At 43.5% G+C, this 27,215-nt stretch overlaps 3 protein-coding genes across 6 annotated transcripts in view; 2 read left to right on the top strand and 1 right to left on the bottom strand.

The window, feature by feature from the left end:
- The window catches only part of vps16 (VPS16 core subunit of CORVET and HOPS complexes), an 11,856-nt gene extending 6,999 nt beyond the window's left edge, over positions 1-4,857 (top strand). The window contains exons 16-24 of the mRNA XM_061226746.1: positions 5-139; positions 242-350; positions 1,280-1,377; positions 1,563-1,667; positions 1,907-1,984; positions 2,539-2,708; positions 3,160-3,256; positions 3,388-3,491; positions 4,166-4,857. Of these exons, the coding sequence (XP_061082730.1) occupies positions 5-139; positions 242-350; positions 1,280-1,377; positions 1,563-1,667; positions 1,907-1,984; positions 2,539-2,708; positions 3,160-3,256; positions 3,388-3,491; positions 4,166-4,310 (1,041 nt within the window). The 3' untranslated portion in view covers positions 4,311-4,857. The remainder of the gene's footprint in view (positions 1-4; positions 140-241; positions 351-1,279; positions 1,378-1,562; positions 1,668-1,906; positions 1,985-2,538; positions 2,709-3,159; positions 3,257-3,387; positions 3,492-4,165) is intronic.
- Positions 4,858-5,022: 165 nt separating this feature from the next.
- parp14rs1 (poly(ADP-ribose) polymerase family member 14-related sequence 1) lies at positions 5,023-17,193 on the bottom strand. 2 transcript variants are annotated; one of them, XM_061226736.1, is made up of 17 exons: positions 16,947-17,193; positions 16,543-16,643; positions 16,387-16,414; positions 13,996-14,250; positions 13,591-13,824; positions 11,516-13,221; positions 10,308-10,544; positions 9,771-9,992; positions 9,593-9,689; positions 9,314-9,460; positions 8,923-8,985; positions 8,638-8,814; positions 8,231-8,443; positions 7,223-7,834; positions 6,925-7,070; positions 6,167-6,341; positions 5,023-5,690 (listed from the first exon to the last, which is right to left on the bottom strand). In XM_061226736.1, the coding sequence occupies exons 1-17, from the start codon at positions 17,125-17,127 to the stop codon at positions 5,413-5,415; spliced, it is 4,872 nt and encodes a 1,623-aa protein (XP_061082720.1). In that variant the 5' UTR covers positions 17,128-17,193; the 3' UTR covers positions 5,023-5,412. The 2 variants fall into 2 exon arrangements, with proteins under 2 accessions (XP_061082720.1, XP_061082719.1); XM_061226735.1 differs by having other exon boundaries at positions 13,996-14,277.
- Positions 16,917-26,496, top strand: parp9 (poly(ADP-ribose) polymerase family member 9). 3 transcript variants are annotated; one of them, XM_061226743.1, is made up of 10 exons: positions 16,917-17,168; positions 18,245-18,284; positions 19,325-20,197; positions 20,819-21,043; positions 21,543-21,761; positions 22,416-22,482; positions 22,787-23,362; positions 23,443-23,567; positions 23,776-23,932; positions 24,391-26,496. In XM_061226743.1, the coding sequence occupies exons 3-10, from the start codon at positions 19,343-19,345 to the stop codon at positions 24,690-24,692; spliced, it is 2,526 nt and encodes an 841-aa protein (XP_061082727.1). In that variant the 5' UTR covers positions 16,917-17,168; positions 18,245-18,284; positions 19,325-19,342; the 3' UTR covers positions 24,693-26,496. The 3 variants fall into 3 exon arrangements, with proteins under 3 accessions (XP_061082727.1, XP_061082728.1, XP_061082729.1); XM_061226744.1 differs by lacking the exon at positions 18,245-18,284; XM_061226745.1 differs by lacking the exon at positions 16,917-17,168 and having other exon boundaries at positions 17,856-18,284; positions 22,796-23,362.
- The last annotated feature ends 719 nt before the right edge of the window (positions 26,497-27,215 follow it).

Genomic DNA, 27,215 nt, shown 5'->3' on the forward strand with positions numbered 1-27,215 from the left:
TCAGGTCCAGCAGAAGGAGGAGGGCGATGATGTCATCGCACGGACCATCAGCGTGAAGCTGGGCGAGGCTGGGGGGATCTCGTACTCTGAGATAGCTGCCCGCGCGTACGAGTGTGGCAGGACGGAGCTGGCCATCAAGGTACCGCCTCCGCTGCTGCTCAGACACCCGCTAGCGTGGTCACGCAGCTACACTCTGGAGGCTCACCGTCTCCTTCTCTCTCCCTGCCTCCCTCTCTCTCAGCTCCTGGAGTTTGAGCCTCGCTCTGGGGAACAGGTACCTCTGCTGTTGAAAATGAAGAGGAGCCAGCTGGCCCTCAGCAAAGCCATTGAGAGCGGAGACACTGACCTGGGTACAGCACACTGATACTCACACTGGCCTGGGCACAGCACACTGATAGTCACACTGACCTGGGTACAGCACACTGATACTCACACTGGCCTGGGTACAGCACACTGATACTATCACTGACCTGAGTACAGCACACTGATACTCACACTGATCTGTGTACAGCACACTGATACTCACACTGATCTGTGTACAGCACACTGATACTCACACTGATCTGTGTACAGCACACTGATACTCACACTGACCTGGGTACAGCACACTGATACTCACACTGACCTGGGTACAGCACACTGATGCTCACACTCATCTGGGTACAGCACACTGATACTCACACTGACCTGGGTACAGCACACTGATACTAACACTGACCTGGGTACAGCACACTGATACTCACACTGACCTGGGTACAGCACACTGATACTAACACTGACCTGGGTACAGCACACTGATACTCACACTGATCTGGGTATAGCACACTGATACGAACACTGACCTGGGTACAGCACACTGATACTCACACTGACCTGGGTACAGCACACTGATACTCACACTGACCTGGGTACAGCACACTGATACTCACACTGACCTGGGTACAGCAAACTGATGCTCACACTCATCTGGGTACAGCACACTGATACTCACACTGATCTGGGTACAGCACACTGATACTCACACTGATCTGGGTATAGCACACTGATACTAACACTGACCTGGGTACAGCACACTGATACTCATACTGATCTGGGTATAGCACACTGATACTAACACTGACCTGGGTACAGCACACTGATACTCATACTGACCTGGGTACAGCACAAATTCACTTACACACAGATACACACTCAGGGTGCAGCACACTGATGCACAGATCTGAGTCCGGCTCCCAAACGCGAATGTCCGCTCACACAGCCCTGCTCACCTCTCTCTCAGTGTACACGGTGGTGACCTACCTGAAGAATGAGATGAACCGAGGGGACTTCTTCATGACCCTGAGGAACCAGCCAGTGGCTCTCAGTCTATACCGACAGGTGGGTGGGTGGGCGGATGAGTGAGTGCACACGTGTTTTGTGTTTGGAAATATTGGTCAAAAAGGTAATACGGTTCGGCTTTAGTTCTAAAGCTTTAGTCTTCATCTCCCCCTATATTTATCTGCAGATATGTAGTTTGGTTACTAATCTGTGTGTGTGTGTGTGCGTGTGTGTGTGTGTATCAGTTCTGTAAATACCAAGAGCAGGACACTCTAAAGGACCTCTTCAATCAGGATGATGATCACCAGGAGCTGGGAAACTTCTATGTCAGAGCCAGTTACCAAGAGGGGGTGAGTCAGGCCAAGCAAACCGGTTAGGGAAGATCCCAATTAGAGAATGTCACTTACCAGAAATGTGCCTGAGAAATCCCTTCCTCCTTCATACACCTTATCTTGCCCCACTCCCTTATCTCGGTGTTTTGTGTCCTCACCTATCTTCTCAATTTGTACATCTGTGTTTTTGTATACACGCCTGAATGTTTGGTCTACCTGTGGTCTGGTTTTAATGCATGCACTTTTTGTGTTTCCAGAAGCTTGAGGCCCGGTTGTCTCTTCTCCAAAGTGCAGTGGATGAGTACAACAAGGCCAAGAACGAGTTTGCTGCCAAGGTGATGTAGAGCTGGCACAAGGGGCTGGTAGACACTTTTATATCTGTCATGTGCTGTACCTACTGTATACTTTGTATCTTAATACTAGAGGTTTGAACAACTGGAATAGTTTTTAATTGGCTTTTTCCCTGTGTATAGAATAAGTGGCTAAAGGTCACTTAACAAAACAGATTTTCCAGTTTGACTCCCAAAATTGGATCTCCTTTGATCAAAATAAGGTCGAAATAAGATCTAATACAGTGCATTTCTGCACAGACAGGTCCTTTGTTTGCAGTTTTTTTTAATAGTTTAATCTTTGGCCTGGAAAGTCCCTGCGCCTGTTTTTGCTTTCACTTTAAAATCAACAATGGGCTCAAACTTAAGAAACCGGGTGAGGGAGAATCAGCCTTGTAGTCAACCACTTTAACCGATCGACTAATTGCCGACAAACCGCAAAAGCCAGCGGATCTCGGGGCCGGGGTTTGGGGGACCTCCTGCAGTGTGGGTGGGGGCGTTTTGGGCGTGCGGGGCCAGGGGTGTGCTGACGGAGCGCGGGTCCCGTCCCCTCTCCCCAGGCCACGGAGGAGGAGATGAAGCTCCTGCGCTTCCAGAGGCGGGTGGAGGAGGAGAAGGGTGAGCGCGTCCTGGGGTCCTCCCTGCAGGACACTATGCACTGCCTGCTCACCGCCGGCCTGCACAAGCAGGCCGAACAGCTCTACAAGGAGTTCCGTGTTCCTGACAAGAGGTGAGCGGGAGACCCGACTTCGGTCAAGAACCTCTACTGCAGAACCCAGAGACGTTTCGGTGAAATACGCAGTTATGTGAAATAATTGTTTTGTGAAGGATAGTGATATGTTTAGACCAATCGGGGATGAGTGAGTATTGTCGGAGAAGAGAATGGGAAATGGGGTGAATTTGCAGGTTATGGGGTTCGTTTCACTACCGTTGGTTGGAGTATTCTCGGGGTTGGATGTAGAATGGAAAGTGGACTTCATTTGCAGGTTATGGGGTTGGCCTCATTACAGTTGGTTGGAGTATTGTTGAGTATTCTAGGGGTCGGAAGGAGTCTGGAGAACTGAATGGTGTGTCTGTATGTCTGTCTGTCTGTCTGTCTGTCTGTCTGTCTGTATGTCTGTCTGACTGACTGACTGACTGACTGACTGTCTGTCTGTCTGTCCGTCCGTCCATCTGTTCAGGTACTGGTGGCTGAAGCTGACCGCTCTGGCAGAGAAAGAGGACTGGGATGAACTCGAGAAGTTTGCCAAGAGCAAGAAGTCTCCCATCGGATACCTGGTGCGATCTCATCTCCGCCAGTGTTAAGGACTTACTGTATGCTTCTGAAGTCACTACTTTTGCCTGACATATCTATCTCTATCTCTGTCTCTCTATCTGTCTGTCTGTCTGTCTGTCTGTCTGTGTACCAGCCCTTCGTCGAGGTCTGCGTGAAGCTGCACAATAAATATGAAGCCAAGAAGTATGTTTCCAAGGTGACCCCTGAACAGAAAGTCAAAGCACACCTGGCAGTGGGGTGAGTGTGTCATCAGCACGCATTGACACATACATTTTTTGGCTATGTCTCCGATTGATTTATTCAGATTTTTCAGCCTAATGATGGCCTGCTTTACTCTTTGGACCCCATGTTAAGAGACAACAACATACTCCAAATGTAGATGGCACTCCTTGAATGAACTCTAGACCTTTCTTATTGTACGTTTGGTCCACGGAAATTGTATACAAACGACTACAATTCCTACACTGTTCACCCAATATGCCAGTAAACACCCTCAAATGAAAGCTACAAGTATGCACTTTAACTTCGTAGTCATTGTTTTATTTAAAATTCATTAGTTCAATTCAATGAATTCTGAAGTAGAGACAAACCACCAAAAATTGTGTCACTGTCCAAATACTTACAGACTGCACTGTATGAATTACAATTTGGCAGTCAGAAATAGTCAATGGGTTTCACACACAGGCATCAGGCCAGATCAGGCTTGAGATTTGTATGGTGAATCTCCATTGAAAATACTATTCAATCTAAGACTAGTCTGGGAAACTGGCCTGTAGTGTTTTCGGAGTGGGAGCAGTGTTTTAATCTTTTTTTCCTGCGAGGCTCCATTCGGTGCGCAGTTGTACCCAGAGTAGGGGGTTTGATTTTCTGAGGGCTGCGCAGAATCACCGACTCACGCGTTTCCCTCCCAGGGAGCTGGATGGTGCGGCAGAGGCGGCCATCGAGAGGCGCAGCGAGGCAGAGATCAGCCTGGTCCTCTCCCGCTGCTCCCCCACCACCGACCGCGCCCTCCTGGACCGCCTGAACCGCGCCCGCTCCACCGCCGCCAAGAAGTGACCGCACATGCCGTGCCCCCCCCGGCTGCTCCCCCACCACCGACCGTGCCCTCCTGGACCGCCTGAACCGCGCCCGCACCACCGCCGTCAAGAAGTGACCGCACATGCCGTGCCCCCCCCCGCTGCTCCCCCACCACCGACCGCGCCCTCCTGGACCGCCTGAACCGCGCCCGCTCCACCGCCGCCAAGAAGTGACCGCACATGCCGTGCCCCCCCCCCCCACCCCCCGCAGGGACCGGGCCTAAGCCAGCCCTGCTGCGCTCGGCCCTGGGAAAGCCACGTGAGCGTGCCTGTCCTCTGGGCGAACGACACCGAGCGGAAGAGGGAGGGAGATAGATGGGAAAGCATTCAAAACTAATGCCGTCCTTATCGCCGTAGTGCCACGTTTCTGAAATGTAATCGCAGCGTTAGGCTCACAATGGAAGGACAATTCTCACGGACTGAGGAACCGCCCACCCCAACCCAAACAGGTGGCAATTACCTGAAATTCATTCTGTTTTGGTTTCTTGTTAAGCTTACAATGTGAAATAAATGTTTATTGAATGAAATGGTATGTGTCTGTCCATGCCTCACTTATTATGTTCAAACTTTGTTCAGCAAAATACCGTCGGCATCTACCAGAAGCTCAGTTTAAGTGTGTGTTGTGGGCATAAGAAGTTGGAACTGTCAAAGTGAGCGCACATTTGAGCAGAAACCAAGAAACAATCCAAAACTGGAGTGGAACATTTTATTCTGTCAAAGAAAAAATGTGACCCAAACTGTTCTTGGGTCAACAAGTACACCTTTATTTAAAATTTACCATTAAGATCATTAACATTTAAATTCTGAGACTGTATTCATACAAATACAAAGGTATAAATATGCGATCTCAGTGACGTGTCATTTGGTTAAATGTACCCCCCCCATAACATCCAAATTTATTCATGAAGTATGGAGTAAAGTAAAGTGGAGTAAAGTATTTTTTTTTTTTTCACATTTATGATATTATGCTTTTTATTCAGTATAATTTTTTACAAGGATTGTAAAGTATCAGAGCATTGGAAAAGGCAATGGCGGTGCACAGTAAGTTTTGGTAATAGGACAGTTGCTAAAGGAGGAAGGATCTAGCGGAAAGTGATCAAGTACTCTGGATAGGCCTGGATGTCGTTGAAGATGATGAACATGGAGGCAGCGTTGTCGGTCACGCTGTTGTAGAGGACATGGGAAGCATTGCTTTTGGGTGGAGGTACAATCATTCCACTGCGCCCATTTGTAAAATCCCCAGTCAACACTCTGCAGAGGTACATATACTTCTGCCCCTGGGCATCAGGCACCGAGTATGTGTTCTGAGCCGAGTAGTTGGCTCCAACTGCAAAATAAGTTCCGTTCCCAAAGGCCGCAGCTGCAATTAAAAAAACAAAAAAACAAAACAATCTTTCAGTGAAAAGAAGCCAGGCGGGTGCTGAATACCCTATGCGCCTCTGTAAAGTGCCCACAACAGGAAATCAACAGGAAAACTGTAAAATCTACTGTAACTCAAAGCACTTTACATAAAACATAGAAAGACATTCCATGAAGGTGTCATTCAAGTTTTTAAAACAGAATTTAAAAACAACCATACTAAGTTAAAGGTAAAACAAGAAGTAAAACAGTGCAAAGATTTTAGTATATAAAGCACAGAACATTAATGTTTTTTTGCTTAGTTTTAAGCTAAATTCCCTTTATTCAAATCTGACAATGTGCAATAAATGATGGGTCTTTGAAACATTATGGAGGGTGCACTGTACAACTTCTGTTCTATACATTTTCCTGTCATGTCCAAATTGCAAACTAGTTGAGGGAACAGAAGCGGATTGCGCTGGACGAGGTGAGCGGTACCGTTTTTCCCCGCGTAGCTGCGGTTGAAGCCGCGGTGGTTGATGTGCTGGATGGTGGGCTCGCTGGTTCCATGGAACAGCCTTTTCTCGTTATTCTGGTGTCCGTTGGTCTGATTCATGGTTTGCTTTAAGATCTGGTAGTTCATCCACAGGCAGGGGTTCTGCACCCTTTCAATCTACAAGCAGGGAAAGTCACAATGGAAAAGAGCAATGTTTTTATTTTATTTTATTGTTTTTGGTTTTTAGCTAGGGGTACACCACCCACACCCCATCCCTCGGCGGCCCGGATGGATGGTGATCCTGAGAACAACGTGGCTACTCCAAGCCACATCGTCCCGCCCGCGACCATGGTTCCGAGGTGCCCAGGGTGTTCACTTGCTGAAACCCCCATCCCACCCCACCCCACCCCCTCTGAGTGGTGAGCCAATTATGCCGCTCCACGTGAGCCGGCCAAACTCGGAATCGGACCCCGGTCCTGGGTGTGCAAATGCAATGAACTGATGCCTGGAAAAGGGCTATGTTTTCTTTTAGTTCTTATTTTAATTTACCCAGAATCATAATTTGAGACTTTGAGTGGGTGTGTATTAGTTCCAGTAGATCATCATGCATGTACTTCTAATACACATAATAAAAAGTTTCCCATTAATGAAGATCCTTGACACACACTTATTTCTGCCAAGATGCAGAACAGGGAAGTTTCATGGATTGGTCTGATGCAGACAGAAAAGAAGAAGTTGTGCAAGTATAATTGGATGGTACCTTTGAAACTGGATTTTTACATGTGGCTTGAAACAAGTTAAGCACTTCTTTGTACTCTGCGTCTCCAGGTTGTAGAGGAGTGGTCAGGCACGGCTGGTCTGCCTTCATGGCACTCCAGTGTTCTGGGAGTTTGCGTGTGTCTTGTTCTGAAAAAAAAACATTTAAATTGGATCAGGTCAGATTGCTGTAAGCACAACAATTTATTAATGGAAGACCCCGCATTAGCGTAATCCTACAATGCAATGTCTCAAAATCCATAATACCACGCTGTAATGAATTCATCAAGACAAAGCAGTACCTTCTTGCTTGTCCACGCGTTTTATTTGGAGCGGTTTGCCCCCGCTGTCCACGGCAGGCCCGTTGGGCAGGGAGACTTTGTAGGGCTGCCGTTCGATCTCGATCTTGACTTCTGGCTTCTGGTTTTGCATAGCCCGCTCTAGATGGAGGTTCACAAGCTTGTCGAAGGCGACATACTGGCCCCCTTGCTGGTACTGCCACTCCACCAGGTTACAGAGGAGGTCTGCATCCCTGTTCTGGGTCTGCTGATCCCGAGCCGTCTTCAGCATGCACCGGATCTTCCCCCCGGCCTTTAAGACATCGCGACTGAGCCCCTCTACAATGATGGTAGCCTCTGGGTCCCCCTCTTCTAGTTTCAGGCTTACCTGCAGCTGCTGCTGCAGGTCCTGGATCTTCTTCTTGTCCTCATCCGAGAGGTGAAGGATAGCCTCGTCTGTGATCCTCTCGAAGGCCAGCTCTTTGTGGAACAATTCCTGGATCCAGCGCTTGCCCTGATCCACACTAGCCTGCGAGTCCCCGCACAGGTGGAAGATTGCCGCTTCAAGCGTCTTTCCCTCAAGTCTGAAAGTCTTGAATATTTTCTTGCCCTCCTGTTTACCACTTTTGAAGAACACTGTTTAAAGACAGCAAAGTAAAACTTCATCATTGGCAAGTTGGTCAAATCTACTCTCAATCCAGTCTGGCTACCTTCAGTTTCAGTCTTCTTTATAAGATTGTACTCTAGACAATCTAATTTGGGGGAAAAGAGATAATAATTTGGCTTAAAACAGCACCAAGGATTAAATCTGATCAGCGTTCAACACCCACCCACTGGTGATAAATCATCACAGCATCCATGTGAACTTACCAGCACCACTTAATTTCCAATTAATTTACTGGGTATAACAAGACACTGTACACACATTGAATTAAAAGTGAATGCTTAATTACTGGGGTTATTTTCCCCCCAGAAGAGCCTATTCAGAGTGCTAGAGGTGGCTTGTGGAGGCCTGCTGGCATGCGGACATACTTGCAAGCTTGCTGATTACGCCTTTTGGAGCCTGGGGTTGTATTCCCATGCTCTCTCTCTTCTGCATGCTGCTGTGGAAGTGGGTCAGCATGGGCGTCTGGAAGATGACCAGCCTGACCAGCCGCAAAGACATGGCAGGGTCCTGCTTGACCACTTCCTCAACGGCGTCCAGCATGGCATCGGCCACCTGGGAGGGGCCAACTCCTCCCTGACCTGTTCCAAGAGATCGTTTCAATGCTCACCTGATTTCAAGTACTTCTTTTTTTTCATCACACAAAGTCTACATGAAATTGGTGTACGGAAATCTGATGAGCGATGCATTCAGCAATTGCTTGCTTGCGACTTGAAATATGAAACAGATGTGTGAGGGAGCTGTGGCTCGTGAAGCAGATGTCCGGCTTCCACACCTGTTCCGAGGGCAGGGAAGGAAACCGAGGTGAACTTGTGCTGAGCACACATCTGGAGGACGGCCTTGACAGACCCGATGATCTTGGCGACATCGGTCTGGCCTACGATGTGGATGATCTTCTTGCTCTTGAGGTTGCCTGGCTGAGTCATTATCATGTCTTTGTTGGCCTGAGCACCTGTGGTACAGAAAGATTGCTCATTCTATTTGCATTCATTACTATACATAATGCAGTACAGCATGTGGAAATTGTCCTACAGAGATGCTTAGCTGGAAAAAAGCTTACCGAGTTGCTTGCACTCTGCATCGACGGTTGGACCAGCTGCATCCAAAATTGCCTTTGAGACACCTTTATGTGAGATGGATTTTAAAGATTATTCTGCAAGCAAGTCACTGATGCTCAAGAGGTTCTGTAAGATAAGACCATTAACTCTTGTTTAGTCTTAACATGCTGTATACTCCCCTTGTCCTGAATGACCCGCCTTCACTAAACCCCTAAAATAAAGCAGCTTAATTGAATTGTAGGAACCAATAATCTTGGTGCGCACCCTCCCACCAAAGAATTCATATCAATGTCAAAAATATTTTTAGGTCCACAGAACCATCTGCTGTATAATGCCTTGCTGTACAAAATGGAAAAAAAATGGAATGGAAATTAAGCTACAGCCAAACCAAACCTGATCTGAGGGAGAAGTCGGCATTGGAGGAGTTAACAATGACATCGCTGGTCTCTGCAGTGATGTCACCTGTGACAACCTGGAGCAGCACTCCTCCCACTCTCATCTCGTGTCCTTGGGCTATACCGGTGACCTTTGAAAAGAGAGCTTGAAGGGAAAAGTGAAGAAGGAATTGAGACAGAATGACAAGGAAGCCTAATCACAGCAGCAAGAAGTACACCGCAGGTAAGGACCAACAGGTTTTGGGAAAGACCAGGCTATTAAAACTGAGGACGGCACCTTTTCCAGGCTGTGTGGGTGCTGTGGCTGGATTTGCTGGCTGGCTCAGGCTCGAAGAGATGCCTGCGAACCTCTTACTAAATTCAGTGTAGAAGGCCTGCCGATGGAGACACAGGAAATTACTTCAGTACCATGATTCCACAATATTCCATAAAATGTTTTTCTGTAACCCAGTTACCTGAGAAGTCTGAGCATCGCTGGGGTGAAGGACAATCACCACCTCCTGCAGGTGCTTGAGGTTCGTCTTGCTGCTGAAGCTGACTACCTGCCCCAGCAACATGGAGGCCACAAAGTCCTTGGGAAAACCCAGGTTTCCACTGCCAATGGCCGGGAAAGCGATGGATCTTTGCTGGAGCTCCTCCGCCTTCTCCAGACATTGCTCAACAATGCGTTCCAGTACCTGTGATCAGTAACAAGTTTTGATTTCCCTAAACTTTCCATTAACATAACATGCCGCTAATAAGCTGTATTAGCATTGTTCTTGGTAAAGTGGAAACATTTTACGGATACGAAATTGCATTCAAGGTACACTGCAATTGACCCAATGTGAGTAAGCCATAATGAGAACAACTAATCAATAAATAAAGAAGACATTTCAGAAAAACAAAAAAGGCAGGCTTTATGATTCTCTAAGAATTGGGATCAGCATTAAACCATGCATTTCTCCAAATAGGATACTGTATATATTACAGTGATACAATATCTCTGGTTTTACCTGGTCTGTCTTGCCCTTCCCTTTGTCCCAGTGCGGGGCGAGGGCATGGAAGACATTTTTACTCTTCAGGTTGCAGCCTTTGGTGACGAGGACCGCTCCTGTCGCAGGCTTGCTTCCGGCCACCTCTGCCTGAAGCAGGGTCTGGAGCTCCTCTCCGGCTGCATGGAGGATTGCCCTGGAAACATTGCCGGAGTCCAGGCTGAGGCTCTCTCCCAAGATGTTCACAACCACATCTGTCTGACAGAGGGAGGAGGACATCAGACACGGGCGTGACTCTTATTGATGTTGTGAGCTTACTGAACAGAACTAGGGTTGTCACATTTGATTTGTGCAAAAACCCGGACATTTGACGCGCCATTATCCATTCAGAAAAGTGCTCTCTTTTTGCCCAGTCTGAGTTGTATATTGTATATCTTTTCTTTTTTTTTGCTGCTTGCTGGTTGCTTGTCTGATTTTGTTCTCTCATCCTTCTCGTCCATCTCTCCCCCCATTTTATAAAACCGACAAAATAAATAAAAATAAATCCGAAATATTAGGTGATAACCTCTTGGCTAGTAGCTAGCTGAACTTTCCCACGGTGGGGTCGTTGAAGTGAATGGCCAGACTGACAGCCTGTGCAGCAGGTGCTAGGTGATAAGGTAAACTTTCGTATTTATATTCCAGTTAAAAAGAAGTATAGGCATATGGCCAATAGTCGCTGTGTTTTACTCCTTTTAACCTTAGAGACACGGGATTGGATGTCTAAACGTAAAGACATCCAATCTCGTTTTAAAGAAACGTAAAGAATCCGGTTTTATTTGGAACTCTGACATTTAGACGTACCAAAACACGGGACAATTTGTGTCCCAGGAAAGAATAGTCAATTTCTGGGGCAGTCGCTCAAAAAAAGAGAACAATCCCGGGAAATCCAGAACGTGTGGCAACCCTAAACATCTGCACTGTAGATACACATTCCTGAAAATGGCATAGTATCATTCCATCACGATAATACTAATAATATTACTACTACTATTACCACAAACATTATATATACTCAATTTCTGGTAAAGAACACTGTTTACAGTTTGAAACTAAGGCTATGAATCACTACAAATCATTGCTACTCCACAGTTACTATAAGTAAGCTCCTGACAACCCTGATCCATAGTATTATTTTAAATCGCCATGCTCACTGTCATTTTCTTTCCTTCCCCCCTCTCTTAACTTACTGATGCATCCTGGATATTCCCTTTTGACAGGATAATGGTCAGCCCCTCTCTGGTTTGCGTCCTGTCTTGGCTTGTGCTAGCCTGCACTTTTCCAAGCTGCTTGTCTCCAACTGCAAGCCTGGCCGGAGGCATGGTCTTCTGCATAGCATCTCCCATGTCTTGACCATCATCATCATCGTTGGAAGATTCGTCTTCTGGGTCATCCTCCACCAGTTGAATCAGACACCCAGTCTTGGCAGCTGCATTCTCCACAAACTCCCACTTTTCCTTGAAAAACTTTTTTGCCCCAGGCTTGGCTATTTTTAAGGTATCAAAATGAACAGAGGAAATCGTGTTCTGAAGTAAATTCTTGACATCTGCCATATGAGCTCTGGAGCCACGCAGCCAGATGTTTGGGCTTCTGGTCTCATAATTAAAGTTAACTTGTACATCTCTTTTAACAGCCTCTGACCAGCTTTCTTTCTTCCAGTCTTGAATAAATTTTAATGTAGCCCTTGATTTAACATCCAAAGTAAATTCAATTATTGTGTTATTGGAAATGAAATTAAACAATTCTTGCTGCACTAAATTAACCGCGCCTTGAAAGCCAGACACTATTACTTCTTGTTTGGTGTCATAGCCAGTTCTCCTGACTTTCACTCTCTTTACAGGGGAGTTGAAGGATTCCTTTAAACGGGTGACTAAGTTCTGCCATTCTGGTTTACTCAGCACAGTCTCGTCTTCCACCTCTATGCTGTACGAACTCAAAGTCGTCTTTAGCTGCTTCTCCGCATCACAGAGGGCCTGGTCTGTTCCCCCCAAAAGCTGGACTCTTCTGTCACATGTGTCGTACGTAGCCTTGATCCCCTCCTCCGTAAATAAACAGTTGCATAGTTGCTCTTTGTCTGCCTCGGACAGGAAGGCGAGCACGTCCTCGTCGACCTCCACCATCTTCCGTTTCATGGCCATGACTTGCTCCAGAACCTTGATCTTGGCAGCATACACCTCGGCGGACAATCCACAGAGGATCACCTTCTGGTCGGCAGGGCTGTAGGTCATCTTCAGCTCCGGGTAGTCAGTGGCAAGCTTCTGAGGTAGTCTGTCTTGTTGCAAGATGTGGTAGAGAGAAGGAGCCACAGAGGCCTCCGCTGTGATGCTGTCTCTCTCCCTCTCCAGCCTTCTGGTGGCTGTACCTACAATGCCCTCCAGTACATCCTTGACCTTGTTGACATCCTCGGCCAGGCCTGCTAGAGTTACTACCCCTCTAGCCATGTCAGGTGCTATGACAACGGCCTCCGTCAGGGCCCTGCGGATCTCCGTTTCTGATTCCTCCCACACGGCAGGCATAACCTTGCAGTCAAAGGACTGGAACTTGGAGATGGCGAGGTGAAAGGTTGCATTGGCTTTCTCCTTCCAGTGGTTGATGTCCTTAGCCGTCAAGCCCTTCTTCTTCAGCAGGGACCGCAGGGGGCTAATGAGCACCTCAGAACTCTGGAGATCCACTTTGCAGAAATTCCCGGCCATTACTTCGTTGATCTCTTCAACCAGCTGTTTGTCTTGCAGGAATTTCCACACAGCAGAATCCATGCTTTCAGTAAAAGAATCTGGTAACTTCAATGTGGGTCTCTCTTTCCCGTACAGAGCTGTTCCCAGGGATTCGTAATATGGATACACTCCGATACGCATTCCGTTAATGCAAAGGATTTTTTTTGTTACTTGGTTCACACCTGCCAAAATAAAATAAAAATATATATATAATAATGATTTAAAATACATATAATAATGCATTTTCTCCTGTTGCATTGCCTTTAAGTAAATATCATTCTTCATCTCAAAACATGTTTTATTGCTATAATAGTGACTATATAGTGAATAGTAACGATAATAGTGACTATAATGGCACATAACGGGCAGCCTGCAGTGTAGTGGTAAAGGTACATGACTGGGACCCGCAAGGTCGTTGGTTGAAGATCTGCACAGCAGTTGGGCCCTTGTAACCGCTTTTCAAGACACATGACCGTTGAAATGCATCGTGATTCCTCGGCCTTTCTTAGGGCTAGGGGTTTCCTATAGGGCGCCTTGTAATGTAAAATTACCTTTATGATGTCTGAAAGTTATAAATGCAGTGCACTCCTCATCTTCCAATTGTTTTACATCTTCTACTTCTTCCTTTCCTTCCATTTTAAAGTAGAGCCTAAGGTAATCATTGCTGACACTGGGAGGTATGTTGTCAACTTTCACAGTCTTTGTAACTTCGAGGGCTCTGGCAGATAATTTATTCTTCATAAACAGCTTGTTCCTTGGGCCCTCTGAAAGGAAGGTAGACGTGTCTGCAAAAGCATAAATGACAAAAGTTAACTACCATTCTTGCCAGTTTCAACTATGTATCAGTACTTTACAGTTGGGGGTTGTCTGCTGCTAAGTTTAATCAACTGTAAGTTACTTTGGATAAAAGGGTCAGCTATAAAACATATAATAATAATGTCAAGCAGCACCCTTACGTTTGCTCTCCTTAAAGGACACCACTGCCACACTGATGTCAGGCATGATTTCCAGGCTGAAGTCCCCCCGTTCCATAGAGGTGTCACTAATGTTCTCCACCAGCAGCTCTATCATCGTGCTGTTCATTTTCTCTGGGATATTTTCCAGCAACACGGAGACCGTCTGCAGCTCTTCCTCTGCCTCCTTCTCCTCTTGTGCTGCCACCACCTCCTTGGTCTCCCCCTGAGTCGGGGCGGAGGGTCCCTTTTCATCTGCTGGTGGATCAGCAGGAGGAATTGATGCTGGGAAATTAACACATTAGCGATAAGGTAGCGACAGGTAACCGGCCTTTTAACCGATGACTTTTGTCCTCAGAGTACAAGAAATGACCCTTTTCTGAGCAGCAGCAGTAGCCTAAATCAGGGTATTAGCCCTGCAGTAACCTAATCTATTACAGCAAAGACCAATAACAATTAAGATGTGTGTTTTGTAGATACGTCTCTCAGTAGTAAAAGTTATTCACTAATTTATTGATGAGTGACAGGTTGTTTACACATGAAACATATTGACTTAAAAATTCAATGAACAGGCTTTATCACCGGGTGTCCGGTGAGGATGGGGTCATTTTTGACCCTATTCAAAGGTTATGAATTCAAAGGTTATGAATTCCAGAGGTTATGAATTCCATTAACCAGTGGATTCCGTTAACTGTATAGGACTACCACTGAAACATACTTAACCTGAATGACAAATATCCCGCTAGGGCTGTGCTGGTATAATTGACACTGGCGCGAGGAACGAATTGCCCAGATAATACAGTAATTTGGTCCCCGCAGCTCCCATCATTATAATGGTTGAATTAACAGCACAGCACCCCATTGCACTGGCCAGATCTAATGGAGGGTGAGGTGAGTGTGACTGTGTACGCACTGATGCCCTGTCCTGTGTCACTTTGAACCTGAATTTCCCGGTTGTCATCTCAGCAATGTGCCAGGGAGAATGGGGAAGTTATTTAAGCCTAATCATTAAAAATATTACGTGAATGTTGTTGTCTAGTTCATTTATTTTCATTAGTTATTAAAATATGTTGATTGTTGGTGAGATAATTATTTACATTTTGCTTAACAGCAAGCCTGAAAATGATACAGATACTACAAGATCAAGATTTAGGAATGCAGAATTCCTTATTACGTATTCCTTATTCAATCAACCTCCACTGTATTTTGCCACCTGTTGAACCAAATAATAACTGCATACTTGGTCAAAGAAAAATGAACAATCCATATAAAATGCTTGTCCCTTGTAACATTTACTTATTTGCACAGGTATACAACAGACAGAATTTTAAAAATAAATCTCTCATAAAAAATTTCAATTACAATTTCCCGGCACAGTTTTTTCAACCAATTTATAGAAAAAAGGATTTTGGCTATAGTTCCCGAAATCATCACCAGTTCGAACACAGTTCCATTAACAATGAACAATTTCAGAAAACTATCCTGATTTAGTCTTTGAACTTACAAAAATACAAACCAATATTTACAATTTTCAGATTTAATCCAATCTGGTTTCTGTTATCCTGTCAGATAAGTTTAGAAACACTGGGCCCAGTAGCCTAATTTAAAAAAAATTGTGTGAGTGTGAGTGAATGGTGTGTGTGTACCCTGGGGTGTATTCCTGCATTTCACCCAATGTATGCTGGGATAGGCTCCAGCTCCACTGCGACCCTGTTCGGGTTTGTAAACAGGTTCATATACATTTTATGTAAGATTAATTCATTTTGCCTAGATGTTATTGAGAATCCATTTAAAATACTTCCACCATCAAAGGGGGCGGCCTGTAGCATAGTGGTTAAGGTACATCACTGCGACCCGCATTGGTCGATGGTTTGATCCCTGGTATAGCCACAATAAGATTTGTAAAGCTGTTGGGCCCTTGAGCAAGGCCCTTAACCCTGCATTGCTCCAGGGGAGGATTGTCTCCTGTTTAATCTAATCAACTTGCTCTGGATAAGAGCATCTGCCAACTGCCATTAATGTAATGTAAAGCTACAACATTTGCGATTGTTGTTTAAAAACATGTTTAAGTATGTTGGCTAGGCCCAATGTATTAGGCTGCATAGCAAATAACTTTCTTATTATTCACTCTGCTTGTTTTGTGTAATTATTGTTTCATATCTGTTTTGATTTATTTTTTTATTGTTTTTATAACTGTTTGTAATCTGTGCCAAAAAGAGAATAAGGCTACTTCTTCGCTGTCCATGAGCTTGCAAATTAATATCTTACACTTCATACAAAACATAAACAGAAATAATCGTTAAATATCACAATCAGTCGCTTACATAACTACAGCACCGATAAAATGAACACTCCAGTACAGTTTAACATTTTAATGAAGCTGTCTATACTTACAGATTTCATCTGATGTTTCTGGGAAATTCTGTCAAAAGAAATAAAAGAGTTGTGTGGGTTGTTAAAGCAGAGTTCTATCTTAGGCAACATTATCATTTATATGTTGTGGTTATATGTTAGTTGGGAGCGGTTGCGTATTCAATATAAATTGCTTACGCTGCTCGTCTCTTCAGATTGCGGCAGTCTGACGGTCAGCTTTAGCAGTCCTCGTCCAAGTTTCAATTCGTGTCCTTGTTTGTTTAGAACTCTCTGTCTTACTGCGCATGTGCGACAGAAAAGTGATTAAAAATATATATATATTTACTTGACTACCATCACTTATACCTTAATTATGAACAAATCAGTTGTTAAAGGCATTAAACAGAGTAACACGGCGCGGTTACCGGTGCGTTAACGCCCTGGTTTTAAATAATTAGATTTGCCAATGGTGTAGAATTGCCAAAACACATATGGCTAATCTCCGGGTTGAGAACAGTTGACGGAAAGCCTTGGGATCGACTTTACAGTTAAAAACATTATTCGCAATGGAATGCTGAACATTTGCCAAGTTACGCACTTACCTTCTTCAGTCTTGAACCAGACGACCGCTCTCTGTCCATCTGATGATTCGTATTCTACCGAACAGTCACCGCCGTTGGCCTTTCTACTTTGAAAGTAAATGTTAAGCTTGTTTTTTAATTTGGGGATACTCGCGTCCCAGTCGCCTTCCACCCGGAGAGGGAAAGGGAAATCGTCCTCCATCGCTCTCTTTCTCAAATGCGGTCTCTTTACTTTTGTACAAGGTAGTCTACCGTTCAGTTTCACTTTTCTTTCTGTGAAAATGCACTTCCTTAGCCTATTGGTTATTTGTTCCTTACTTTCCAGTTTGCCTAAATGCGAATGTGTCTATTAATGTAATTTAGCAAAAGTTGGCCATAATATTTAACAACGATGATAATGATTTCAAATGTAGATTCTACTGTTTTAATAAATTAAAACTGAAATGAGAACAACGAGTAGACTTGGCTTAATAATAGCCTATACTTAGCCTAATTATGAGTCATTAGCAATCCACTTCTAGGCCTACTAAATACATTTTCCATCTTTAGATATATTGGGAAACATTTAGCAATAGTGTTTGCGTTATTGGATCAATTTCAGTGCTACAGAACGTAGGCGTATAGCACAGGCACAACAATTCCGTTTTTGTCCCCTGTCCAGTAGGTGACATGAGTGGTCACATTCTGCTATGATGTAACCTACACTACAAGGGACATTAAATGAAAATTAAATGCATTATTTAATGTTTTTATTGCAACATGTTTTCGTCATTGCACTTGTATTATATAAGTACTTCGTTAGAATTAGAGAGAGCCAGTATGAATTTAGGGGAGTAGGTATGTTTTAAAAAACAAGGGTAAGGACAAATATAAAGAATAGATAGACGGATTTTCAAGCACTGCGTCAATTTGCCTAATATCCGTTGACACCAGAGAGACATGAATCTACTCTCAACCAGTGAGGGATTGTTGTTGGCGCATAATTGTTGACCTGCTAGGTGTAGTGCTATTATGTCAGGTTGAATCAAATTAGTAAGTGGCCTAACGTAGAATTACATTTTAAAATTGAGATTCGCAAAAACACGATTCCAAAACATGTACGAGGTAACAAAATGGTAAACTTCTAAAACTGCAGACCGCATAGCAGACAGGTTCCTAAGACATTTTTCTATGTGCCTATAAGTGAAAAGCTTTGAGATACGTGCGTATTTTAAAAAATCAAACAGACAAGGAAGTCGTTTTAAAGATATTCTTTCACTTTCGATTCCTGGAAACACCCCTACTTATTTTCACCGTTGAATAAACTGCAACACAACCAGTGCAGCAAAAAGAGAGCAGACATTCGTCGGTAGCTGAGAGGTAGGTTAAGTCCCCTTAACTCAAATGCAAATTCTTAAATACAGTTGTAAGCATGTTACCTTATCTATGGCTATGCAACTTTGTCGCTTTCATTCGCATTGAGTTTTCAAAAGGTGAGACGTTCAGATGTAGTGGATACCTGTCCATTTTTTTCAGAGCGCGGTTGTTTTCGCTGAGCTGTTCTAACTTCTTTCTGAAAGTACTCTAAAGTTTACAGTGCACATAAATGTAATGTCCAAATCGCTTTTTCTTTGTGGCTTCTGCTTTCAGAACAAGTTTGTATTCATTATTTCCTTTCACACCCAAGAAAGTTACGTGTTGGGGGGGCATTCCGGGCAGTTTCAGCTGGCTAATTTTATATAATGGGCCGACACACACACGCACACAAACTCTGTATGTAACCGAAAAAAGAAACACTACTTCTTTAAATAAAAACACTTTTTATTTAAAGGGGCAGTTCCCCTGGTGCGTTGCTGGACTAGACTAAAAAGCTCGACAGGAGCACAGTGCTCACATCCCAGATAATCAAGTTTAAATCTATGCCAAGTATAACCGTGAGAGCATCTTTATTAGGGAGGATAATTATTGTTGTTAGTATTTGGTTGGGACTAATCTACACAATATAATATTACACAATATTATATCACCACCAAATTTGCCACACATACTCTTAACATGTTTTAGACCCAATGCAAAAACTTCATAATAATTTTACTGGGACACAGAAAAATATTTCCAGGGAACAAGCCGCAGTAAATATGGTCTGGTAACGCGGTTGCAGTTCACCCCAAAATAAAACAAAGCTATATTTCCACCCGGGGTGCTATCTAGCCATACATTTTTGCTGTTTTGAGCGCCACAAACATTGGCATCATGGAGGTGCAACAGATAATGTATCTAGAAAACTTCAGTAGAAAATTTCAGTTAAACTCCTGGATGGATGGATAGATAGGGGTGAGTGGGTTTTTTTGGGTGAACTACCCAAATGTCTCTTAATATTGTACTCATTTCAGTCTGGCTCTTTGTCGTTCTCTCTTCAGGTATTCTAGCCAGCGACCATGAGTGAGGGAACGATGATGCCCGTGGATCCTGCCACAGCACAGCTCCTCGCCCAGTGCGGTGAGGTTCTGATCCATGTTGTGCAGAAAAAGTTTGGCATCTCCGCCGTTCTGCACAACATACAGAGGAGGGACGCGTCAGGTGGTGCCACCGCAGCCCAGACGGGCGGGGAGAAGCGGTGCTCAGTGCGTCTGCCGGGTGGGCTGGAGGTCTCCGTGTGGAGGGATGACCTGACCACTCACCAGGTGGATGCTGTAGTCAATGCCGCCAACGAGGATCTCCGCCATGGGGGCGGGCTGGCAGGAGCACTCTCTCGAGCCGGCGGTCCACAGTTCCAGCAGTTGAGTGATCAATACATTAAAATGAATGGAAAGGTAAGAACTGGACGAGCCGTTGTGACACAACCCGGAAATCTCCCCTGTAAAGCGGTCATTCATGCTGTAGGTCCATACATTTACTGGTCGGCGATCCCTGGAGAAGTTCAGAGGGCGTCTCCTTTATTGAAACAGGCAGTTGAGAGCGTCTTACACTTGGCAGAAAAAGAAGGCTTCCGATCTGTCGCCATGCCTGCTCTGAGCTCCGGATTGTTTAATTTCCCTCTCGATGCCTGTGCGGAAGTTATTGTGAGCACCCTGAAAGATTACCACTACGGCAGTGGTTCACAGCTTAGAGAAGTTCGCCTGGTCAATAATGACGAGCGTACAGTCTCAGCGATGGAGTTGGCTTTCAGAAAGATTCTGGACTCCAAGGCGTCCTACAGCAGAGCTGTTAAAGATGCCAGACCCACCTCGTCATCGTTGCAGATGGACGCCGTCACCATGCATATCAAAAAAGGGAACATTGAACAAGAGAAGGTAAGCCGAAGGCATGTGAGAGAGCAAAATTCACGTAACTGTGTAGACCCACCAGAAAGTACCTGTCTCATACACACTTTCAATTATTCAGTGTGGCTTCTATCATGGATTCCAGAAACTTAATTTTACAGGACTACTTGTCACTCAAGCATAGTTCATCCAAGACTTAGTGCTTTTATTTTCTTTTAACTGTGGCCCATTGAAGAGTGATGTCATGTTAGTAAGTTAACATTACTATTAATGACTTACTATGATTAGACTCAGCAGGAGACAATCCTCCCTTGGAGCAATGCAGGGTTGAGGGCCTTGCTCAAGGGTCCAATGGCTGTGCAGATCTTATTGTGGCTACACCTGGGATCAAACCACCGACCTTGTGTGTCCCAGTCATGTACCTTAACCAATACGCTACAGGCTGCGTAGCAGTTATAGAATGGCATCTGAGCCCTTCCTGGACTATTCTGGCTAAAATGATTTTTTTCTGAAAGGTGCAAAATATATACTGTAGTAGACATGCATTCATGATTCAGGAATCACATACTGGTAATTGTATACAAATGTATGCAGTTGTATTTGTGGTGGATTCAAATGTTTCATTTCACCTTCATGTTTTTTTCTTTATAGGTGGATGTAATTGTGAATACAATATCTCAAGACCTTAATTTATCAATGGGGAATGTTTCAACTGCAATATTGAAAAAAGCTGGCAGCAAAATTCAAAAGGACATTTCATCACATTCCCCTCGTTCTCCTCAGTTTGGGGATGTCATTGAAACCCGTGGCCATATGCTTCATTCTCAAAAGGTGTACCACACAATATGTTCATCCAGTGAAGGTCAAGGGTCTAAGGTAAGTTTAAATTATTCAGTTTTATCATCATAATCAATTATATCATCCCATGATATGGCAGACATTTAAACGTGGTTGCCCATTGGCACCCCGAGTGTGAGGCAGTGAGGCACTGTGTCTGGAGGTGAGCAATGTTTAGGGTTTTTGCTCTCATTTCTTGATTTTGTGCATCTCTGTACATCCGCTGAGAAAAGGAATAGACCTGCAAACAACCTGTTTTGTGTCCAAAGGGGCTTGTTATTGGCGTGTCCAGCTCAAATCCAAAAGGGCCACAGCATCTGCAGGTTTTTGGGGTTTACTTTTTAATCCTAAACTCATTGAGGCCTTGGAAGAAACATCCATGGAGTCACTTAGTGATTTATAGTTGGCAGTGAAACACCAAGACCAGCAGGCACTGAGGCCTTCAGCACCAGATTCTGACATCCCTGAGAGAGTTTGTTTTGCTGCTTGAAACCTTGTTCATCCAAGACTGAAGTTCTGTTATTCTGTTGTTTCCTAGATTCTGCGTGAAATTGTTAAAAAATGCTTGGACAGGGCAGTCAAGAACAATTACTCGTCCATCTCCTTCCCTGCCATTGGCACTGGTAATCTGGGCTTCAAGGAAGAGGAAGTAGCCAAATTAATGATTGGAGAAGTTGCATATTTTGCCAAGCAACACAAAAGACAGAAGATGGATGTTTATTTTGTTTTGTTTCCCAGTGATGTAAAGATAATAACGGTAATATTGCCTATTCTTTTTTAATTATGCATTTCTAAATTGTTTTGGTTATGGTTTTGGCTCAGTATCCCATATTCAGACAGATGCATTAACAGCATTTATTTTCTTTGCCAATCTTACCCAGGTTGGCTTCCATGAGCTATTATGTATTTATTTTTTCATTTGAATTTTGCTATAAAAATGTGTTTGTTCACCAGATTGATATAAAAAATTCAGGTACATTTTTCTCATTATTTCTAATTTCTCAAGGGTTAAATGTCATTGCCATAGCTGGGACAATACCCTACAGTCTTTGTGTTTCATTCTTGTCTCCTTAACCCTTTGCCAGTTCTCTTTTTGTTATTCCCCTCAATTATTTAAAGAATTACTGAAATTCATATTCTCCAACACAGAATAATTCAGGTTACAAAATTGATCACAGAGAATCAGGGTTTGTATTTTTAGAACTTATACAGTGGGAGAGAAGATCAGGAACTTCTGGGTGTCCATGCCAAAGAAAACTGGCTTTATGTCTTTGTGTGTATCTAAATTCAAACTCAAACCATTTACTTGAAATGAAATGAAATGCTTTTCCAATACCATTTCAAGCCTCAAGTAGTTGGAATATTGTATTTTGAATGTATTTACACATTTAGCTTCCCCCTGATTCCACAGGCTTTTGAAAAGGAGATGCAGCATCAGAAATCTGAGCATTCAGTGCAGTCTAGCAATGCCAGCAAAGGTATGTAAAAATCAAGTAGGAGCAAGAATAAGTACTCATTGAATATTCATCACTTCAATTTACTTTACAGCTTTTCATTCCTTGGGATTTACACATTAATTGTTGAACAATTATAACTTTCTTCAGATGCTTCTTTGTTCTCCTGTGTGCTGCATTTATCAATGGCCTTGAGAATCAACCTGACATTAAATGCTGTATCAGTGCTATTCCAGAAAACAGGCAGAGTACGACCCTTCCCCTGTATGTGCCATGTTCTTCAAATGCAGTGCAATGTGCTTTACGTTGTATTCTTGATATTCACGAGACTATTCAGGATCATCAGGCTCCTATGAACGTGATTGGCCTGTGCCTGAAGACCAACCATGCATTGAGCTCCCCAGTTCCTCCGAAGTGGATCACAGGGAAGCAAGAAGATGGGTTTATGATACACTTTTTCACAACGACAAACAGTGCACCATATTTAACAACCACGTCCTGCACTTCGGACAGAGTGAGCATAAGAAGCTGCTGTCCCTCCAGGCTACGTTTCATCTGTCCATCCAGGAGTTCCTTCGTGATGGTCAGGCTGGAGTGATTATCGCAGCACCCTCCCAGTCGGGAATGCAAGAGGCTGCACTGCGGGTGGAGGCTCTGTGTTGCGAAGCCCAGGAGGAATTCGCCCAGACCGAGGAGAGTGCCATGATGCACGCCGTGGTCCGCTGGAGGTGCCGTGAAGAACCTGGCTTTGAACAACCTGAGATCACTGGCACTTTGGAAAGGGCCCGCCTTGCAGAGCGCGACAGAGTGACCGTGACAGAGAACGGCTGCAATCTCCAGGTTTCCCTCAGAAAAATGGAGGCAAGCGATCCAACTGGGAAGGGGTGTCGTATTGAGAGAATAGGTAAGCGATCTGCGGGCTTGAGATGACTGTGTTCCTGCTGAGATTCCCCCTCGATCATCTGTACCTGTTATTTCTTTCAGGCTTGTATAAAGACAATCCCATGGACCGGAAATTCAGTAACAGGTCCTTTTATCAAAGGACGCTGGTGAAGGATCTTACTAATGGAGACCGACCAGTCTTGCCATATGGTCTTGATGTTGTTAAGGTGGGTGACAGTACAATACACCTAATACTATGGTGGGTGACATTTAGTGTTTTTACTTTTTCTTTTTTAAATTGTATTTAAAGTACATTTAAAACCATTGATGGTGTAAAACCATTGATGGGCCACAATGAATGGTCGCAATCTGTCCTGACGTTTGCATTGCATGTGTCAGAGCTCGTATTGGGTGACGCTCCCGCTGTTGTTACAGATCGAGAAGGTGGAGAACCCTCTTCTGGAGCATCTTTTCCAGCAGAAGCAGAGGCAGGTGTCCGGAGGTTCCAGGCGCATGTACCAGCAGGTACCAGCACAATTCTGTGACCTGGTGTGCCGCGTTGGGTTCCAGAGGCAGTACTCCCCACCCAAAGGTACAACCAGTTCTGTAAACAACTAACCCACAATACTAAGAAACAAGCATTCATAGGATCAAATTTAATATTTCTTATGAATTCCCTCGCTACTTGTTTGTTTGACAGTCAGTACGTTTCCTCCTTCTCATAAATGATTGGTATGATGTTTAAAATGACATCCAATTTGGTGATGAGATATTTCATTTTATTCTAAAAATGTGTTCCTGTATACATTAATGTGTGCAATATCATTTCATTTTGTGAAATTTATATAATTAGATGTCAAAGTTAATAGAAATAATCATTGTTGCACTGCATTTATTTTATGAAACTAAATACAAGTGCAGGTTCAGCATATTTGGGTGTATTAGGGCTCCACTGAGGGATAATGTATTCATTAAAACCATTCAGGAAGGCATCATTTTGAAATATTATGTCCAATTAGTTGATGGCCTATCACATTTGTTTTGTTTTAGACCAACCTTACGGAGCTGGTATATATTTCGGTAGCAGTGTGTCCTCGGCAAAGAAGCTGGCAGATCACTTGGAAAAGGAGGAGTATGTTTACATTTTTGAGGCCCAGGTGTTGACAGGAAAGGACACCCATGGCTCCCCCGACTTAATCATCCCTCCTGTCCTTGGCTCAGATCCCCTGTCCCGGTATGACAGTGTGAAGGGAGGCAGGGACACTCATGTCATCTTCAACAGTCACCAGGCTCTTCCTGTGTATCTGTTCACATGCAAAAATAGATCTCCTTCCATTTTAACACGCAAATAGCTAGTGAACAAGTTTGGTGAAATCCTGACCAGAATCTGAAATGAATATTGAATCTGAAAATGGGAACTGTGAAAAAATAAGTTAATCTAAAGTAGTATACACTGCTGGTCCTGGATATCCACAGACTTTGAATGGGGTTTTTTTTTTTTTGTTGGACATAGAGCGATAACATCAGCAGGACCATTGTCACCGCCATCTTGTGACTCTTTATTTGATGATTTGTTGTTTCTTGTAACACATTGTCATTCTATTTCTGCAATACACATTGTTTAATATATTGTATTAATTTGAACCTGCTGCATAGTTTTCTTAAGAAATGCAGTGGAACAGTTTGGTGAAATCCTGACCAGAATCTGAAATTAAGATATATATATTTTTTTAATACCTCTCAACCAATAGCTGAATAGCCCCCAGCAGGTTATTGAGGTCCAATATCTTTAGTATCCAGTGAAATATGCATTATTTTACATTTGAAGTTTTGATTTGTTTTTGGATTCCTTATTCCTTTAAAAGTAAATCAGAATTGGGAGGTTGTTTCATTGGAGTTTGCATATTTCTGGTTTTGCATCTAATTGGCGAACATTTTTCATACTTTGATTTTAATGAATTCTGGATCATGGATAAGAGCTCTTTGTAAAGTTGATTTCTATATTCTTAATGATTTAATTGAACAGTCTTGGTGTTGGTTATGATATTAAACAGCAGTGTAGGGCATTTTACATAAGTGTGCCTCTCTGCAGACCCCCAAAAGGAAACAGACTGTGTTGACCATGCTGACACAGGGTCAGCAAGGTTTGATGAAAAGACAGTGCTCGTCAATACAGGACTATTGCTCCCATCATTGTGCTGCCACTGTGAAATTCTGCCACCTCAGTGGAATGCTCCCAGAACTGATGAGTTGAAATTGCACTGTATAAACCATGGGTTTTCCAGTGTTTACAGTGTTTAGTGTCTTTAGATAGCTAATCATGTGGGAAATAGTTTGGTGTCATTGGTTGTGTAGTATACTGGTTGCTGAATAAAGATCTTGTTGGAATAAACCACAGGTAATGCAAGTTACCTGTAAGTCAGCATCCAGCTGTAATACGAAGGTTAACCAGGTTTGTTGGACATACAGAGATAACATCAGCAGGACCATTGTTACCGCCATCTTGTGACTCTTTATTTGATGATTTGTTGTTTTGAGTGAGGAGACTCACTAATACGATCTCCTGCGAACTATTTGCGTATAGCCATTCATTACAACTTGTAATTCTTGTAACACATTGTCATTCTATTTCTGCAATGCATATTGTTTAATAAATTGTATTAATTTGAACCTGCATCCTCGCACCACTGCACACTTAGCAGTTTAGAGTCCTAACAGACATAGACAATAGGATACCTGTAGTCACTCGCCTACCAGTGCCGTCACAAGATACATACTAAGTATAATTGTAGGCTATACAGGCCACGGGCACGTCCGCGTCTATACAAATAGATAGCGATCATATAGAGCCACACTATTGGCGGACATTTGCAGTTCCTTTTGTTGAACTGTTAGAACAGAGGAGCAGTTGAACTTATCTTTTGGAGTCAGATAAACGAGAGCAAAATTAAATTAACCCTGTTCCAGTAGCATTGGTCAGACTACACGCGTTTCCTTCACCTCTCGGATACTTCCGCCTTTTGGTGTATTTGGGGGTTTTCTTAGAGCAGTATGTGTATCATTACATCTTTAGTCAAACCTGTATGGGCAAAGATTTTCATGTAATGACGATGTTAATGTATATTCACATTTTAAATAAACAGCATGCATAAAGTGTTTTTGTGGGTTAATTGACTTTATTATAGCCTGTGATCCAACTGTCTTCTTTTTAATTGGCTATTTGCTGTACAAAGAAATTAAAGTTAGCAACAGCATGTAAGTGTCTTAACAGCCTTAACAAATACTAGTGTGCCATTATCCTTTCGTTGAACACCTATGCTGTCATGCAAGGCGTGTTGCTGCATAGTTTTCTTAAGAAATGCAGTGGAACAGGTGCAGTAAGTACCACCCCTAAACCAAATAATCTTGTGCTGTGTTAGAATATCTTAAGGTTATGTTCCACCAAAAACACATCTTCGGTCTTCCAGATCATTTCATGAGACTTGTAAATATAAATTCTGACACAAAAATACCTGTTTGAAGATTGTTTTGAGCCTGTTTGAAGATTTGTTTTTATTTTTTATTTCACCAGTACCCAATTAAGGATTTTTTTTTTTTTTGGACAAATTATGAAATTTCAGGATCCATGCGATTTGTGATGTCGTACCTGGCCCTAAAGCTTATAACAAGATAATACTCTCCTGGATATGGAGTAAAGGTTTGCAAAGTTTCGACCAAAATCAGGTTTTGAGAAAATCGACTCAAAAGAGAGAAATGGTAAACAATTATACAAATTTCAACATATGCATTGCGTAATCATTCAAAAGGTGGTATTATCCTGAAAGTTGAATTGTTGAGGGATAATTTGCAGCACTGAATAGAAAAAGGTAAATATG

This window comes from Conger conger, chromosome 17 (genome assembly GCF_963514075.1).
Source record: "Conger conger chromosome 17, fConCon1.1, whole genome shotgun sequence".
In the NCBI taxonomy this organism is placed as follows: Eukaryota; Metazoa; Chordata; class Actinopteri; order Anguilliformes; family Congridae; genus Conger; species Conger conger.

Bases quoted from the DNA above. Each gene is read 5' to 3' on its own strand.
- parp9 (XM_061226743.1), top strand. From the start codon at position 19,343: ATGAGTGAGGGAACGATGATGCCCGTGGATCCTGCCACAGCACAGCTC. The intron at 20,198-20,818 runs GTAAGCCGAAGG...TTTTCTTTATAG, and splicing joins GGAACATTGAACAAGAGAAG to GTGGATGTAATTGTGAATAC. The intron at 21,044-21,542 runs GTAAGTTTAAAT...GTTGTTTCCTAG, and splicing joins GTGAAGGTCAAGGGTCTAAG to ATTCTGCGTGAAATTGTTAA.
- parp14rs1 (XM_061226735.1), bottom strand. From the start codon at position 17,127: ATGGAGGACGATTTCCCTTTCCCTCTCCGGGTGGAAGGCGACTGGGAC. The intron at 13,825-13,995 runs GTAAGGGTGCTG...ATGCTTTTGCAG, and splicing joins GTCCTTTAAGGAGAGCAAAC to ACACGTCTACCTTCCTTTCA. The intron at 9,461-9,592 runs GTGCCGTCCTCA...TTTCCCTTCAAG, and splicing joins ACCCACACAGCCTGGAAAAG to CTCTCTTTTCAAAGGTCACC.